Raw genomic sequence first — 16,793 nt, forward strand, 5'->3', positions numbered from 1 at the left:
GCAATCTGGAAAGACTAAAAAAGTTCATGTTAAAATGCTTTTAACGCGCAAAGGAGGCCACAAGCGGACTAAATCAATGGCTGCATATAATGAACCTGTTGATACTACATGCCAAACCGAAACTTTAAATGGTTTAGAACCATTGACATTTAAAAAGAAACATAATATAACTGAAAGTGAAAAGTTAATACGAGACACTCTAATACATGAATCTAAAACTATGGAACGCAAAAAGACAAATTATAATAAAATTAATGATATAATAAACAACTTTGATATGAACTTATCACCAAATGGTTTAATACAAAAACGCAGTTTAAATAGAAATAGTCAATCACATAGTATATATGACAAAAATTTAGTTCTGAGTTCAGTGCAAAATGGTTATCTTCAAATTACACTTAATAATGTGGATAGAAATAACTTAATAACACCAAATGTAAGCTGCTTTTTAATTTACTTGATTTAATGACACTAAATGTAAGATTGTACTTTTATTTATTATTATATAATGATACCAAGTACAACCTTTCTTAAAATACATGGTATTGTTAAATTAAATAAAACAATTATAAAAATACTTGTTATAAACAATACAATTCTTATTTAGATGCTGGCTATCATTTGTGAATGTTTGCACAGGGCTTGTAAAAATGCTGATGTCAAAGCTGTTCTTATATGTAGCAACGGTGATTATTTTTGTTCTGGAATTGATTATTCAGAACTTGTGAACTCTTCTGATGATAAAGAATACAAGTCTAATGCATCTAAGCTTGTAGTTGCTATAAAGTAAATACTATATTTTTATCATTTGTTTTTTTTTCCATTTTAAAAGCTTTGAAGTATATAAATAGCAAATGATACTTTATTTATCATTAGCATGACACATTCTATTTTAGTGGTAATATATTAAGCTTAGTCTTTTTGTTTCATGACATCAAATTTAGATAAATGGGTTTAATTTTATAAAAATTTTTCAAAATGTTTTAGAAGTCTGCTGGCTGAGTTGCTACTGTTTCCAAAACCAATTGTTTGCGCAGTTAATGGCCCAGCTTTGGAGCTTGGAGTTGCAATAGTTGCAGCTTCAGATTTTGCTTATGGTACTTCTAAGGTAAGTATGCATACACCAATCGACTGGTTAGGGTTGAGTATCTATGTACAAAATGTCTTTTATTAAAAAAAACAGAGGTCTTTTTTTTTCTGCAGTTTTTTAAAAGTCTAAAAGTGCTTGCATATGCAGATTTTTATCTGCAATAGTGAATGATTAATCATTGTTGGATTGACACAAATAACCACTGATGAAGTCATACTCATAAAAGTCAGACTTGTGATAAATAAAAGGGCATAAACCTAATGGAATTTTTGACATCATAAAAATTCTTTTTATTTGCTTTTCATTTTTATCAACATTAGTTTTTTAAACTATCGCAATTCACTAAATTACTGCAAAACTAGTTTAATTAAATTATCAACTCTTTTTTACATAATTACACAATAATTCTACAATGTAGAAATGTTATTATGTAATTATATTATCAAATGTTTATTTTGATTCCAGTTTTTTTTTAATCTAAAATAACTTATTAGTTTTCACATTCAAATTTCACATGAAATTTGACACATTCATGTTTTGTCTGTGGCTAAATAAATAAAAATATGCTAATATAATTTTATTTTTAATATGTATTTACAGTTTTACAAATAACAATAATTTTTTATTTTTTAAAAGTCAGTGAGTAATAAACTAAAACATTAAAGAATACTGTGAATATTAATTTTCTTAGTATCAATTTTAAGTGAAGTTTATTAAAAATATTTTTTTACAAAATTGTTGATATACTCCTTTACTTGCATTATTAAAACAAATTTAACATTTGTGCAAAATTGTTATGTTTCTGAGCAAATTTCTTATTCAATGTTGTCTTCAGCAAGTTTTATAGCCTGTTTTTGTTACAGTATATGACAAAAATAAAAATTTTCACAGCTTTAGGTTAAGAAAACTTTTTCCCCAGTTTTAACTTAACCTAAAGTTAGATAAAAAGTAGTCAATAGGTTAAATAAAGTTTACACTAATTTTAAAAACAATATTACAGTTTTAAAATATTAAACATATTTTATCATGTCAGCATTATTTTGTTGACACTGCTCATTTATTGAGTTTCAGACCACGGAATTTAACAAACGTCAAAAGCAGCCTATGCTTTCAAAGTAAATTTTGCTAATTTTATTTTGCTTGCATGGCATTACATTATCACTGTAAGAATTATATTAAGCCCCAACTTTCAAAGATGTTTTTTAAACGTTTGGAAAGCATAAAATGTTTTTAATAGAATAATTTTTAATTTCAGTGCTGCAAATTTTTTTTAAAGTCCTCTGTTAATTTTTCTTCACAATGAGCAGTAAATGACATATTTTCAAGAAAAAACGCCTATATTTGACAATATTTCCGCTACATTTCTTCGGGGGGAGGGGGTGATTGGCCACCCAAATTTTTTTCCTAGAACAGCCCATATATATATATATATATATATATATATATATATATATATATATATATATATATATATATATATATATATATATATATATATATATAATATGAATTTCAATTTTAGTAAAAGGATTTTAAAGATTTATCAACATTTATGCATTTAACCCTGGCTTTGTTTTAATAAAACCAGCCCCAGTCAAATATCAGCCTAATTGCTCACTAGATATATTTATCACTTATTTGTATAGATGGTCACTAGTAATATTTCTGTTAATCTATTTAAGTTATTTTTATTCATTTACTTTTAGACATCCTTTGATTTATTATATTGCAAGCTTGGACTTTCACCAGTTGGTTATCTTTCCAAGTTACTTCCCAAGATTGTTGGAAACTCAATGGTAGATAAATATATATTTTTTTTCTTTTTTTTAATTTTGTTTGTGCAAGTCTATAGTGTTATTATGTTTTAAGTCATCAATTAATGTTTAAATTCAACAAAAATGTGTCTATATATGTATGCATATGGTAGCTGGTTTTAGGCTACAGAAAACATCACTAAAACCACACTTTTCATATTTAATTAGCAAAAAATGTTTTTTAGCCAAATGATAAGCTCAATCTTTTTGAGGTCGGCAAAAAAAAATTGATGCCAAGGTCTTCCATAAAACAAAAAAACGAGGTTGGCAATTTTTTACCGACCTTAAACACTTTTAGATTGGCAGTTAGGTCGGCATTGCCGAATGCCAACCCTAATTTCAAGGTTTGTATATATATATATATATATATATATATATATATATATATATATATATATATATATATATATATATATATATCAGGAGCTATTCTAGGAAAATAATATGGTCGGCAGTACCCCCTATGCCAGCACCTGCATTAAGGAAATTTGGTGGAAATTTTATACAGTAAATGTTTTTTTTTTTTAGCGAAAAAATGCCTACAAACATTTCCGTATGTAGGCATTTTTTTCGCGAAAAAAAAAACAATATTTACTGTATAAAATAGAAAGAAAAAGGGTCCTCAATTTATTTACAACTTGTTTCACCATCAGTAGGCTCATCAGGAAGAAGCTTTTTCCTGAAGAACCTGATAGTGAAACAAGTTGTTGAAGATAAAATTTACATATATATAAATTAGTAAAAGTGTTTTTACTAATTTATATATGTGTGTGTGTGTATATATATATATATATATATATATATATATATATATATATATATATATATATATATATATATATATAATAATTTTTTTTAAATTTTTATATACTTTTTCTTTTTTTAAAACCCAGGTTGGCAGCTTTATAGTTTAACTAATATTATTTTTTTAAACTTTTTAGCATAACTAAAAATGCCTTCACTTGACCGCAGTATTACTAATGTGTGTGATTTGTAGTGAATAAGTTGTCAAAGAGAATTGCAATTTTAAAATGTAATAATCAAAACCATATTTAAAGTCTCTTATTGTTATCAAGTGCTCATCATAAATTCCAATAAAAAGACCTAACTATATCTTATAATAAAATTGATTTACAAATTATTAAATATTTTACGTGAAATTATTTATCAGTTTATTTAAAATAAATATTCAAAGATATTGATGAACTTATGCAGAAATACTTTTAGATTTCTTTTGTATAAGATTTCCAACAAATAACATCTAATTTATTAAGTTTTGCTCAAAAAACCTCAGATTTCCCACTGTATACTAGATACATAGTTATTCTAAACAATTTCTGAAAGTTTATTTTAAGAAATTGTAAAATTATGCGGTACCATAGTTTTATCCCATTAAAAATATCACTACAATATACAAATTAAAGAAAAGTTTACTTAAAAGAAAGACTGTAGGTGAACAAAACTCTTTAAATAAAAATGATTGCAAAGTCATGACAATCACGAAATAACAAAAGTTATAAAAAGTCTTTTAGTTTTTATAATTGCTTGTTATTTTTCATTTATGTTGGTAGAAAATGTTTAAAGAATTTATTTTGTATTTAAATTACAAGTACAAAAATTACAATTAAAGTACAAAGTAGCGAAGTGGTTTGTTTAAAAAAAGTCAAGATTTCTTTTTACTGATTTATATCAAGGAAAAGTTGCACTTTAGAAGTCAAAGTTATCCATTAAAGTTTTATACTTTACCAGTGATGTATGAATGTCCTTTCAAAACTGTAGTTACATATCTGCAACTAGACCTTTCATCAAACAAACTTCATCAATTTTTGTCTGGGCTTTGCATAGCTTAATAGCTCCCATGACATAGATAATTTTAAAGAGCTTTTGGTAAAAAGGCTCTTTTAAATTATCTTTGACCAATTTAAAGTGGATGATAAAATAACAAGTCTAGTATCAAAGAACACCAGTAGCGTATACAAATGTTTGAGTTCTATAAAAATTGATGTCACAAATTTAGTTTAACGCGATGAAAAAGATAGTTTATTTAAATATTTAATATTGCAAAAACATTAACCAAATGCAGAAAAATTGCTACATTTCAAGTCACGAATTTCTGGTCTTCAAATTTTTAGTTTATTAAAAGCTGTGAACTCTATCATAAAATTCAATAACTATTTTACTTGCTTAATTTTTGGATATTTAGTAAAATGTTTTTAAAAGTTCATGTTTGTAAACATCCCTTAAATGTTTAATAGTAGTTTTGCAATTTTGCAATTATTTATTTGGTATATAATAGTTATTATTTTAACTTCTATTTTTTGCATATGCTGCTAATTTAAATTGAGGAAATTGTGTCAGTCAAATGATTCCAATTCATATATTGAGTTTAAAATAAAGTTGGTTAATACAAATATTATATCTGAACTAACTGTTTTTTCACTCAATAAGTTATACATCTATGTTATGACTGCAATTGCATTCTTTTACAACTTCTTTTTTTGAATCTTTTACAACTTCTGCAGTAGTAAATTTATTGCTTTGCTTTTTCATAATTTTTTTGCAACATGATGTTTATTTGAATTTGCTGCTTCTATAAAAACATTGTTTACAGTTTTTATTAAACTGAAAATTTGAAGACTAGAATATTTCCAGATATCTTGTTCATAATCACCTTATTTGCACTTTGCATTTCACTGTGCTCAACTTAATTATTTATTAGAAGAAAGTCCTAATCAAAATTAGAAATACAAAATGTGAAAACTCATTAGCACTTCACTCTCATGGCAGAATGAGTTCTTGAACTTCACTCCTACGTTAAAGATATTTTTACTTCGAAGCAACAATACAAAGATATAAGAAGAAATTTTGATGATGGAGATGAAATTATTAATTTTAAAAAAACAGTAAATACATTAGAAAGCTTTAATCAAGTAAGTGTTTCGCTATTTATTATCTGAAAATCATAAAAAGTTAACTGTCTAGGTAAAAGTTTAAGATTTGCTAAATTTTTAAACTTTAGTGCTAGCAGGTTTAGTGGTACTAGAGCTGAGCCTTTCAGTGTTATAACCATTAAACCAATAACAACAATATTGGTAGATTGATAAATAAAATAGGCTTAGTTAATTTCATTATTAATAACATTGAAAAGAATGTAATCTTAGAGATAAGAAAAATGATGCAGAACTTAATGAAAGATAATTGTATGATTCAATATTTTGCAACAAGTGAATTGATGTATAAGCATATTCACATGCCCTAGCCAAGCGTGTGAATGCTGGAGTATTTGCAAGTAATGTAATAACCATCAACACTAAAATCTAAAAATGAAGCTCAGTTTAATTAGTCTCACAAAGACCAAGTAGGTCTGGTAATTTTGTTCTGGTAAATTTTGTAAAAGGTAAGATTTTATTATGATGATAATGATAGTTTCATATTTTTATTTAGTTACCTTAGTCATGATTTAAGTTGTTTATAAAATTTATTTTTGGGGCAGACTACAGTGGTAAGACTTAGTTTATCTTCTTCTAGTCCCAGTCATGTAAATAGTTTTTATAATTTAGGATTGTAAATTATTTTCTTATTGGCGAATACATAGACACTGAAAAACTAAAAGCGGAGACTAAAACAGATACTACTTAGCATTTTGAGACTGAAGCAGGTAGTATTTAGCACCTCAAGCAATAATCTCTGCAGTTGCCTCATTCCTGCTAATCAGCTCAAAGTTATGATATGAGGCTTTATGTGTGGTTTCAACAATGCGCACCAAACATTAACAGGGTCACCATCCATTTCTAAAATGACACAGTTAGTACTCATTTTACAGCATGGAATCAGCTTTTATTTTACAGCATGGAATCAGCTTTTATTTTACAGTATGGAATCAGCTTTTATTGGGATCTAACACACATTAAAGGAGACCTTATGCCAGCTAGCATTAGAACCATCAAAGAGTTTATTCACTATAACCTCGTAACAGAAGGAATTGCACTCTAGAAGCCACTACCATGGTATTCTATTAATTTTAAAATCTCATTTTTGTATAAGTTTATCAGTAGATACAAATATTTAAGCTCAAGATATCAAGAGACCCACATACTATTTTTGAGTAACCAAGTTTTGTCTAATAATTTCATACATATAAAGAAAACCACTACCATAGAGACACAAGTAAAAACCCACGAGTACAGTCAACAAGATATAGCAATGGTCATCCTAAGAATGTTACACAGATTTTCATAAACGCCAGCCTATTAGCGTGGGAAACTTCTCTACATAAATTATCAGCTTATGCTTAAAGTTTTCTGTCTGGAAAGTTTTTATTTTCAAGACAGTAACTAAATGCAGTTTACACCCAAGATATTTTTGTTGAGACACTTAATAAACTTGTTAAACAAATGCCTTAAAGCAGGAGAGTAAGTCTAAGTTAGCTTCTAGCTTTCTTTAAATATCAAGTTTTTTTTTTTTTTTTTTTTTTTTATGTTAATTCACCTCCCCAAGGCCGAGAAGGCCACTACATACGAGGAGGCTACTTAATTGTGGTTATAACCCTCTCTCAACTCTATAACTCCGAAACACGAACCTTGACGAACAAGGCCGCTGCGCGGAGAAACAAGTTGAGCGCGGTACTACCAGGGACGTGGTGGGGATCGAAAAGTTCTACAAGGCATCAAGACATGTGGCAGGTTATACATGTCATGAGTAACAAAGTGGTTATGATGATCCTGATTTAACTCTTAAATCAGGATCATGTTGTCATAAAACTGTTAGTTTTATGACAAACTTGATCAATCTTAGGTCATCTTCAATATTATTTTGTAAGGTTTTTTATAATATTTATCAGTATCAAATTTAATTTAGTATAATTCTTGTGGGTTGATAATTGAAATAGTGTAGTGGAAGGGTGCCTTTTTTTATCACCTTACAGTTTTTATCATCATTAGTATTGTATCAACACAGTTCAAAAGTTAAATAAAACTAAACTCACCACATCAGTGCTTGATTTTGACTAGAACCAGCTTTGTTTGTTTTTTTGGTTTATAGCTGTGGCCAGGTTAGTTCATATCTTTTAAAATATAAAAACATACCAACACATCCATCTGCCACATTCTTCTATTTTTATTTTTCTTACCCTCTCTCTTTTCACCTCAAAGTTCTGGTGGGTATGGCTAGTTTTTCTGTTTATTTATTACTTATTAGAAGCATCTGGTGTTTAAAATGCTGCATAATTTTTACAATTCAAGATTATAAAAATAGATAGCTAGGTCTGGAGACTGGATTTATTGTATTGTTTAATGGGATATTGTAAATTTTTTCAATAAAACATAGTTTATACAATTATGAATTGTGAGTTTTAAAAATTAAATTTTCAGACTAATATCAAGTTATATTATTATTATTTATTTTTGATGAAAAAAATTTCAACGATATTTAATTACTTTACACGTCAACCTTAATTGAATCAAATTTAAAAATCAAATTTTATAAATTACATAAAAAAGCAAGGAGTTAAATTTAACTCGAAATGGATTACCGAATTGTTGTAACATAGTGTGTGTGTGTGTGTGTGTGTGTGTGTGTGTGTGTGTGTGTGTGTGTGTGTTTGTGTGTGTGTGTGTGTACTTTATATGATAAATTTAAATATGTGTTATATATATAAATATATAGTAAATTTATACAAACATATTATGTTACTTTAGTAATAATAATTAGTATTTTTATTAGGTTGTTTCATTCTTTTTATTATACTTATCTGATATAGGCATTATCAATGCTATATATGGGTAAAAGATACAATGCTGTAACTGCTTATGATCGTGGATTGATATCAGATATATTTGGATTAAACTCATTTCAAGAAGATATAAGCAAGTGTATGGCAAACTTAACAGTTGTTTCTATGCAGGTTCTTTTTTAAAATTTATTTCAAATTAAATTCTAAATATCTGAAAATGAAAAACTTCATATATTTTTATTAAAAAGTACATCAATATGTTTGAATACATTTGTTTACAATGTCACAATGTTTGTATTCAATTGTGTCAATTAATTTTTTTTTTTTTTTTAACTTTGTTTCAAGTTTTATTATTTTAGACTGATAATGCTCTTCTAACTTTTTTTTATTACTTTAAAGGATAAAATTTGTTTCTAGTAATTTGAAAAAGAAGTGTTAATTTATTTTTAAAAAGTTAATGTTTGTTATTTCATTCTAGGCGCTCATTTCAACAAAAAAGCTGCTCAGTCATTTCGACATATCTCGGATCGAAGAAATCTGTGGTGAAGAATTAAATTGTTATCATGCTCTTATTTTAACGAAAGAATGTAAATCGAAAATTAAAGAAGAGTGGCCAAGTCTTGTGAGTTTACCAAAAGAAGATATATAAATTCAAGCAAGTTGGTTGCGTCGACATGCTCTATATCTTTCTTTCATATTTCATGTTTTTCCCTCCTGTAATGTAATGTGATTTCCGGAACTCTTGGTGTAATAAAAAAATAAGATTTGAGGATCTTTTGATATCCTGATCTTAAATAATAAACGTTCAGATCTACTAATAAACTCATATGAAGATGAGATTTTTAATTAAAATTTTTTAGTCGGATAGCGTTTTACTCATAAAATATTAGTTTCTGTGTTCTTCTCGTGAAATATATTTATTGAAGCACTTTTATTAATATGTACTCAGTAAAAATATTTTGCCGTCATCATAGAAATTGAAAAAATTTTCGACCTGGACCATATAAATAATATAAATATTCAAAAGTTTTTAGAGAATTATATATTCTAACCACTTTAACACAAGTCTTATCTCGGTTAAAACTTTCTCGTGTAAAAATACTTATTTTAAAACAGTAATATCAAATTTTAAATTCTCTATACGCATTTTTGTTTTGCATATCTTATTACTATTTTGGTGTTCCCAGAAAACCTAAAGTCTTATCACTGAGCACCGCGCAAAAGCATTTAATCAAAAGACTCGTGTCTTTTATCGCTAATCTGATTGGAGACGATTTCTAAACCAGAACTTTGAACGCTGCTCCACAGCACTTTAGCAGCAGTGGTTAGAGCGTTGGACTCATATTCTTCGTATTCAATCTAATAAATTATATATCCAATAGGTTCAATAATGATTGCTATACATTAGGAGTTTTAATTGATTTGTCAAAAGCATTTGACACATTTAACCAAGATATTTTTATTAAAAAAGTAGAACTGTCCGGAATACTAAACAATACCTTACTATAGTTTAAAAGTTACCTGTCGAATAGAAAACGATACATTATATATATAAAGCAAATGAAACAGAAAAACATAACTTGTGATGTTCCCCCAGGTATCACTTTTAAGGCTGCTATTATTCCTTCTCTATATAAATGATTTATATCCAAAAAAATTTAATGTTATTTTATTTGCCGATGATTCGAATTTTTTCTATTCAAACAGTAAAGACCTGATTAGAATATTTAACGTAAAAGATCTGATTAGAATATTTAACGAAGAATTATTAAAATAAATGACTGGAGAACAAATAACAAACTTTCATTAAATGTTGAGAAAACTAAATTTATCTTATTCCACAAACCTAGTAGGGATGATAACTTTTCTTTAAAATTACCCAATCTCTTTATGAATAAAACAGTTATAAAAAGAAGTCAACTGTTAACTTTCCAGGAGTGGATATAGATGGAAATATCGTATAAAAGCAATTGAAAACAAAATCTCCAGAAATATCGCAATGTTGTATAAAGTTAACTTAGATTAAAAGTTTACTACTTGTATTATATTGTGTTTTACTATAAAATTTTCAACTTGTAAATTTTTAACTTTTTATTTTAAACTTGTTACATAAACTGAAGGTGACAATGTAAACGGGGCTCGGCGATAAGACAATATACGTCTTCTTCTTGCTCCGGTTATTTATTATATATGTACAATCTTTGTTATTGTAAACTTTATTAAATGGCAAACAAAATAAATATTTTAAGGGCCCCGAGTTTTAACCCTGCTCTAAGGGCATCAAAGTTATCGGCTAGGTTGGTAATGCGGAGTCATTAACTCATTAAGTGCTAATTACTGTTGCCGTCTACAGTGATAAGTCCATCAAATTTCCTAAGAAAAACATAATTAAAAAAATGCAATTTAATTTGAGGAAAGCGTGTCAGTCCGGGACTGAAGTTCACTCACTGAGATTCTGTTTGTGAACTGAAATTCTGTTTCTAAGAGAAACACTTCAAAGAGCTCGTACTTATTGCTACTTTTCAAAATATCGTTTTCAGAAATTCGTTAAAGATTTTTTTCATATACCGAGTTTAAATAAAATAAGTTGATAAAAATATTATTATTTTATAAGTTTGTCACTGTATTAAAAAAGCGATTTTAAAATCTCTCTTTTTAATAAAAATTTAAGTTTACAGAATTCATCATAGTAAAATTTTTCCGTATTGGTCCTTGATACGTCATGCTCAACTTTTTATAGTTTTTGGGTTAATTAATGAACGAACAAATTTAAATGAACTCATTTAAACTAAAAGAATATTAATCATTAAAATTTGTTGGTGTAAAGTTATTATACATAGTTCATGTGTTGAAATACATAAATTTCATATACATTGATAAAAAAATAATGAAAAGTCTTTGAAAACAAAATTAAAAAATACGACTAATTAATTAAACAATTGCAAGGAATTTTTTTTTTAAACTACACTTCATTAAAAACAAATATCTGAACTAAAACCAAAATGTAATCTAAACACGCGCAAGCATCAAATTAACATTTGGAAGAAATGGGGAAAAAACTTGTGTAAAAATTTTTATCTATTGATATATACATTAATTGCAAAGTGATTACAACTTATTTATTACGAATTACAACTTATTTATTCGCACAAACGTCTAGCATAAAGTTACTGAATGACGAAACGAGTTTCATCTGCGATGAGTTTTAGCCATCTGCGAGCACCCTATGGCTACGTATAGGTAACTTCAATCTTTTTTCTCTCATAGATAAAAATATTTTTAAACAATACTCATGATTTTTCAAGTAAATATTCATTGAAACGTCTTACAAAGTGCAGAAATTTACTTACGATATTTATAAATTATTTTGAAATAAAGAATATAGCGATATATTTATCGGAGTATTTATATGTTTACATTATTCTTGCAGAATTTGATAACTTGTTACATTTTATTATATCTGGGAGTTTGACATTTAGTATATTTTATGTTTATGATTATCGACTTTTTATTATTATTTTAAAATAGCTATTTGTAATTATATATGTAATAAAAAAAAGTTTAATATCCCACAACAGTTTTGCATGATGAAATCTATGTAATTCTGCATCCATGTTTTTGTATGCTAAATATTTTTTTAAGTTTAGAGATTTGTGTACTAGCTTAAGTGATAGCATAGTTAATGTAGCAATGAATTAAGCTGAAGCAATTCAAAGCAACTTATTGAGTTTATTGATAATCAAAATAAGTTTTCAATAAGAAATTTTTAATACAACTTTAATTTTATTTTTTTCAAAAATAACCAGACTTGTGATAATACCTAAAAAATAAAACAAAAAAAGGTTTAGCACAAATAAAATCTTTTCGTAGATTGCGTAATATGACTTTTATCTTACATATAATGAAGTGTTGTATTTTTTTAAATTTATAGAGCGTTTTTTTTTCAATAATAAAAAATATGCAATATTGTTTGCCTTTAAAACGATGATACTCCATTGAAATCGTTTAAAGTTTGAAGCTTTTCCAGGACTTGGAGCCTTGTGACATAATTAAAAACTTTGAATACCGGATTTTGGTTAAATATTCGAACTATTTGAACGCAAATTATAATTTTGCGAAAATGTTATTAAAGATATTTCTTAAAAAATTTGGTAGCTATTTTGATATTTGAACATAAAAATTCGAATCCGATTTTTTAGGTTCAAGTTTTTCTAGGTTTAAGACTCATATTTTTCATCGCATTTCACTCCAAATTTTTCATCACATTGAGGTTATTCATTCTACTTAGATAATGAATGATGATTGTAACATTTAATTTAAAAATTTTTATAATACAATGGTGATATATTAAATAACAATAAGAATTTCAGCTTCAGCTTGAAGCTGGAGCTAATTAGTTTAATCAGCCTACATTTGAGACTAGAGGCAGACTAAGTCAAAAAAATTATTTTCTGACTTTAAAATCTATATATATAGTATAAATGTATATATTATATACATATATATATATATATATATATATATATATATATATATATATATATATATATATATATAACTGATTCAAATAGAATATATATATATATTTAACTGATTCAAATAGAATATTAATAGCCATAAGCTATATCATACAAGCAGCGCCATATTCTATTGATGAATATAATGAAAAAAATATATATATTTATAGTTATTATAAGTCATATATATATTTATAGTTATTATAAGTCATTATAGTTATAATAAGTCATTAAAATTTTTTTATTATCTGGATGTTTAAAAACGAATAAGCTTTCTCTACAAAATGGACGTTAATATACGAATAAGTTTTGTTAAACAAAAACAAAATGGACATTCTTTTATCTCTAAAATAAAACTACTACTTCGTGATTAACTTTTTGACGATTCAAATAAAAAGTAGCTAGTACAAACATTTTGATTATCAATGAAAATGTGTCAATGAAAACCTTAAAAAAAATTGACTCTAATAAAGTAGCTAAAGTTATAGGAATATTGTATAAAGCTATTGTATAAAGCTATTATGCTTGGAGGAAATAAATTTTTGATAGGGCAGTTTAAGTGTTATTTCTCGTGATATTTCAGCTTCAGCTTTTAGCTGAAAATTTCAGTTTCAGCATCGTACTGAAGCTAAAAGCTGAAGCTGAAATATTAACCGCTAATCATAGGTTTGACAAATGTCATTTTTCTAAAAAACCAGAAAAATTTTAGCGTAGATTTTTTAAAGCTTTTCGTTCTAAAGTTAGCTTTGTTAGCAAAAGTTTTTATGATCTTTCAAAATTTATTTCATAAAAGTTTTTTTTCTTGAACAGATTTGCAACTCATTTATAACAGTTCATTTTTCTAGAATTCTTCATTTCGACATCCAATGAGAATTCTTCATTTCGACATCCAATGAGAATTCTTCATTTCGACATCCAATGAGAATTCTTCATTTCGACATCCAATGAGAATTCTTCATTTCGACATCTAATGAGAAGTAAAAAAAAAAAATTGCGTGTAAACAAAGAGAAAAGAAAATCCCAAGTCTTCAATCACAACATTCATCCCTGTATGCGATTCTGGTATTATTTAAAAATACCAGGGTACTAATAGACACTGTGAAAAAAAGGATTAGAAAAAAATGTTTTTTAAAAAAAACTTTTAAATGGTACAAAAAAATGTTTCTTTATAACATTCTTTCTGCACCATTTGGCGCAATTCTATTTTTAAAAAATTCTCTTGTGACAAACTAAGTTGATTAATATGTTTTCCGATAACTTTATTCTTATCTTTCTATGAATTATGCTTTAAAGAACTCAAACAATTATTTAAAATGTTTAAGTCAAAAAAATCAGTTTAAATAAATATTTAGATAGAAAAATAAAAAAATATTTGTTTCAAACATTTATTTAGCGCTAGTAAGTATTTAAAAAATGAAAAAACCCAAAAAACTTGTCTGTTATATAAATACCAAATAGGTCATTCTGCTAAAGAATAGAAGAAAGAAGCCACTTAAAATAATAGTTTTGCAATAGCTCAGGTCTCTATGTCACATGCTACAGTATTAAATTGGTTTAAAAGTTGCGATAAAAATAGCTAAGAATTATAAGGTTCTACAAGTACAAAGTACTCTTGGGTGTTGCCATACCACTGTTTACGGTCATTTGAATCAACTTGGTTGTTTCTTAAAACAAGGTATTTGGGTTTCATATGATTTAACACTGAGTCTGTAAAATCAGCGTTTAAACATTTGTATTTTTGTAATCCAAAAAGCGTACTTTAAGTTGGATTGAAAATGTAATTATTTGTGATGAGAAGTTCTGATTGAATTTCTGATGAGGGTCGTCTACTAGTAATGAAAAATGAGTTATCACTTAGATTAAATACGTTAATCACTTCAGAAAGCACCAATAGATCAGTCCTACTTAAAACCCAACCTTGAATCCAAAATCTAAACTTCTTTAAAAAAACTGCTTTCAGTGTGGTGGAGCCTACATGGTATTGCATATTGGGAGATGTTTCCACTAATACAAAAGTTACTGCAGAAGTGTATTGTGCTCAATTAAAAAAGCTTAACCCAAAATTTTCAACTAATTGCCAATGATTGTTTTAATGGTTGGTTGGACAATGTATTGTCCAGAGCAACACAAAATTTGTTTTCTCTATGATAATGCTTGACCACATGTTGCAAAATCAACTCAATAACAATTATTGGAGTTTAACTGCAAGATACTAACTCACAGTATTCACATAAGTTAATCCCGATTAATTACTACTTGTTTTGTTTGTTGAGATCTACGTGGTAAACATTTAGAAAACAAGACCCAACTCAGGGCCGACGACACGGATTTCAAAGTGGAGGGGCTCAATCGTCAATTTTTAAAAAAAGCCCTCTATTTCTAGAATTTTCTTTAAAAAAATTTTTTCATTCAAACCTAAAGAGTTCTATTTACAGAGCATCCATTATTTGCATACACGTTGGCAAACAACAATGTCATAAACCATAATGGGTCGCATATAATTGATTAAGATTTTTTATTTATATTTTATTATTAAAATATTAAAAACTCATTAGTGTCTAATAACATTTGCACGCACTTAATACAAGTTAATGTCCAATCTCTGTTTTGTCTTCTCTAAAATTTTAGAAAAATGTTTACTTAATGTTATTTACAATTACCCTTTTTTCTAATGATATTCTATATTTTAATAAATATCATTAAAAGAATCAGCAGAACACGTTATAATTTAATTTACTCAGCCCGACAAGAAAACTTCATATGGGACACGTGTGTTATTAAATGATAACTACACTCGATTTATGGATTGGTGTAAATGTGGGTCATATGTGCCAAAGGTATTTATACACTTTAGGAGGTAACCACATATGGCCCATATGTCGTTATATATTTTTTTGACACTGATGTATTATAAATACCATAATCATACATGGCCCACATCTACGCCATCCAATAACTCAAGTGTGGCTATCAAATGTGGTGCGCATCAAGTTTTCTTGTCGGGCTGACAAGAAAACTTGAAAACACTGAAAGAATATCGCTGAACTTTTTGAAAATTCAAAATATACGTTGGGAGTTTCAATCGATTAATTAAAAACTTTTGATACATTGATGATAAAATTCTCTTAAAAAAAATTAAATAACTTGGAATTAAAAGAAATATTTTAATTTTGAATAAAAGTTATTAAAACAGTTTATAGTAATACAATTGAACCATCTAGTTTATTAGATCTTATTTGGGAAGTATCCCAAGGCTCTTTACCTCTCCTTTTTCTCATTTATATTAATAATATCCATAAGCTTTAAAATTGAAGACAGTCATATTTACTAATTACATTAATTTCTTTGATCTGATAATAGCATTCTATAAAAAAACACATCAAAATTTAGTAAATAATGAAACAATACAGACACTCTAAACTTTAACTTCTAAAAAAACTTCTAAAAAAAACTATTACCTTGCAATATGCCTTTACTTTTTATTAATATAGTTCTAACTTGCGTAGCTTTAACGATGAAAACCTTAACAACTTGCGTAGTTTTGTTGATAAAAACCTTAACAACTTGCGTAGTTTTGTCGAATAAAACCTCAACAACTTGCGTAGCTTTGTAGATAAAAATTTTAACAACTTGCGTAG

General features: G+C 27.0%; 1 protein-coding gene across 1 annotated transcript in view; it reads left to right on the forward strand.

The window, feature by feature from the left end:
* Positions 1-9,572, forward strand: part of LOC100199394 (chromodomain Y-like protein 2) — a 10,613-nt gene extending 1,041 nt beyond the window's left edge. The window contains exons 3-8 of the mRNA XM_065820139.1: positions 1-439; positions 611-789; positions 991-1,111; positions 2,800-2,889; positions 8,666-8,809; positions 9,117-9,572. The exon at positions 1-439 is cut by the window's left edge and continues 22 nt beyond it. Coding sequence (XP_065676211.1) covers positions 1-439; positions 611-789; positions 991-1,111; positions 2,800-2,889; positions 8,666-8,809; positions 9,117-9,287 — 1,144 coding nt within the window. The 3' untranslated portion in view covers positions 9,288-9,572. The remainder of the gene's footprint in view (positions 440-610; positions 790-990; positions 1,112-2,799; positions 2,890-8,665; positions 8,810-9,116) is intronic.
* The last annotated feature ends 7,221 nt before the right edge of the window (positions 9,573-16,793 follow it).

This window comes from Hydra vulgaris, chromosome 15 (assembly GCF_038396675.1).
Source record: "Hydra vulgaris chromosome 15, alternate assembly HydraT2T_AEP".
Taxonomy (NCBI): Eukaryota; Metazoa; Cnidaria; class Hydrozoa; order Anthoathecata; family Hydridae; genus Hydra; species Hydra vulgaris.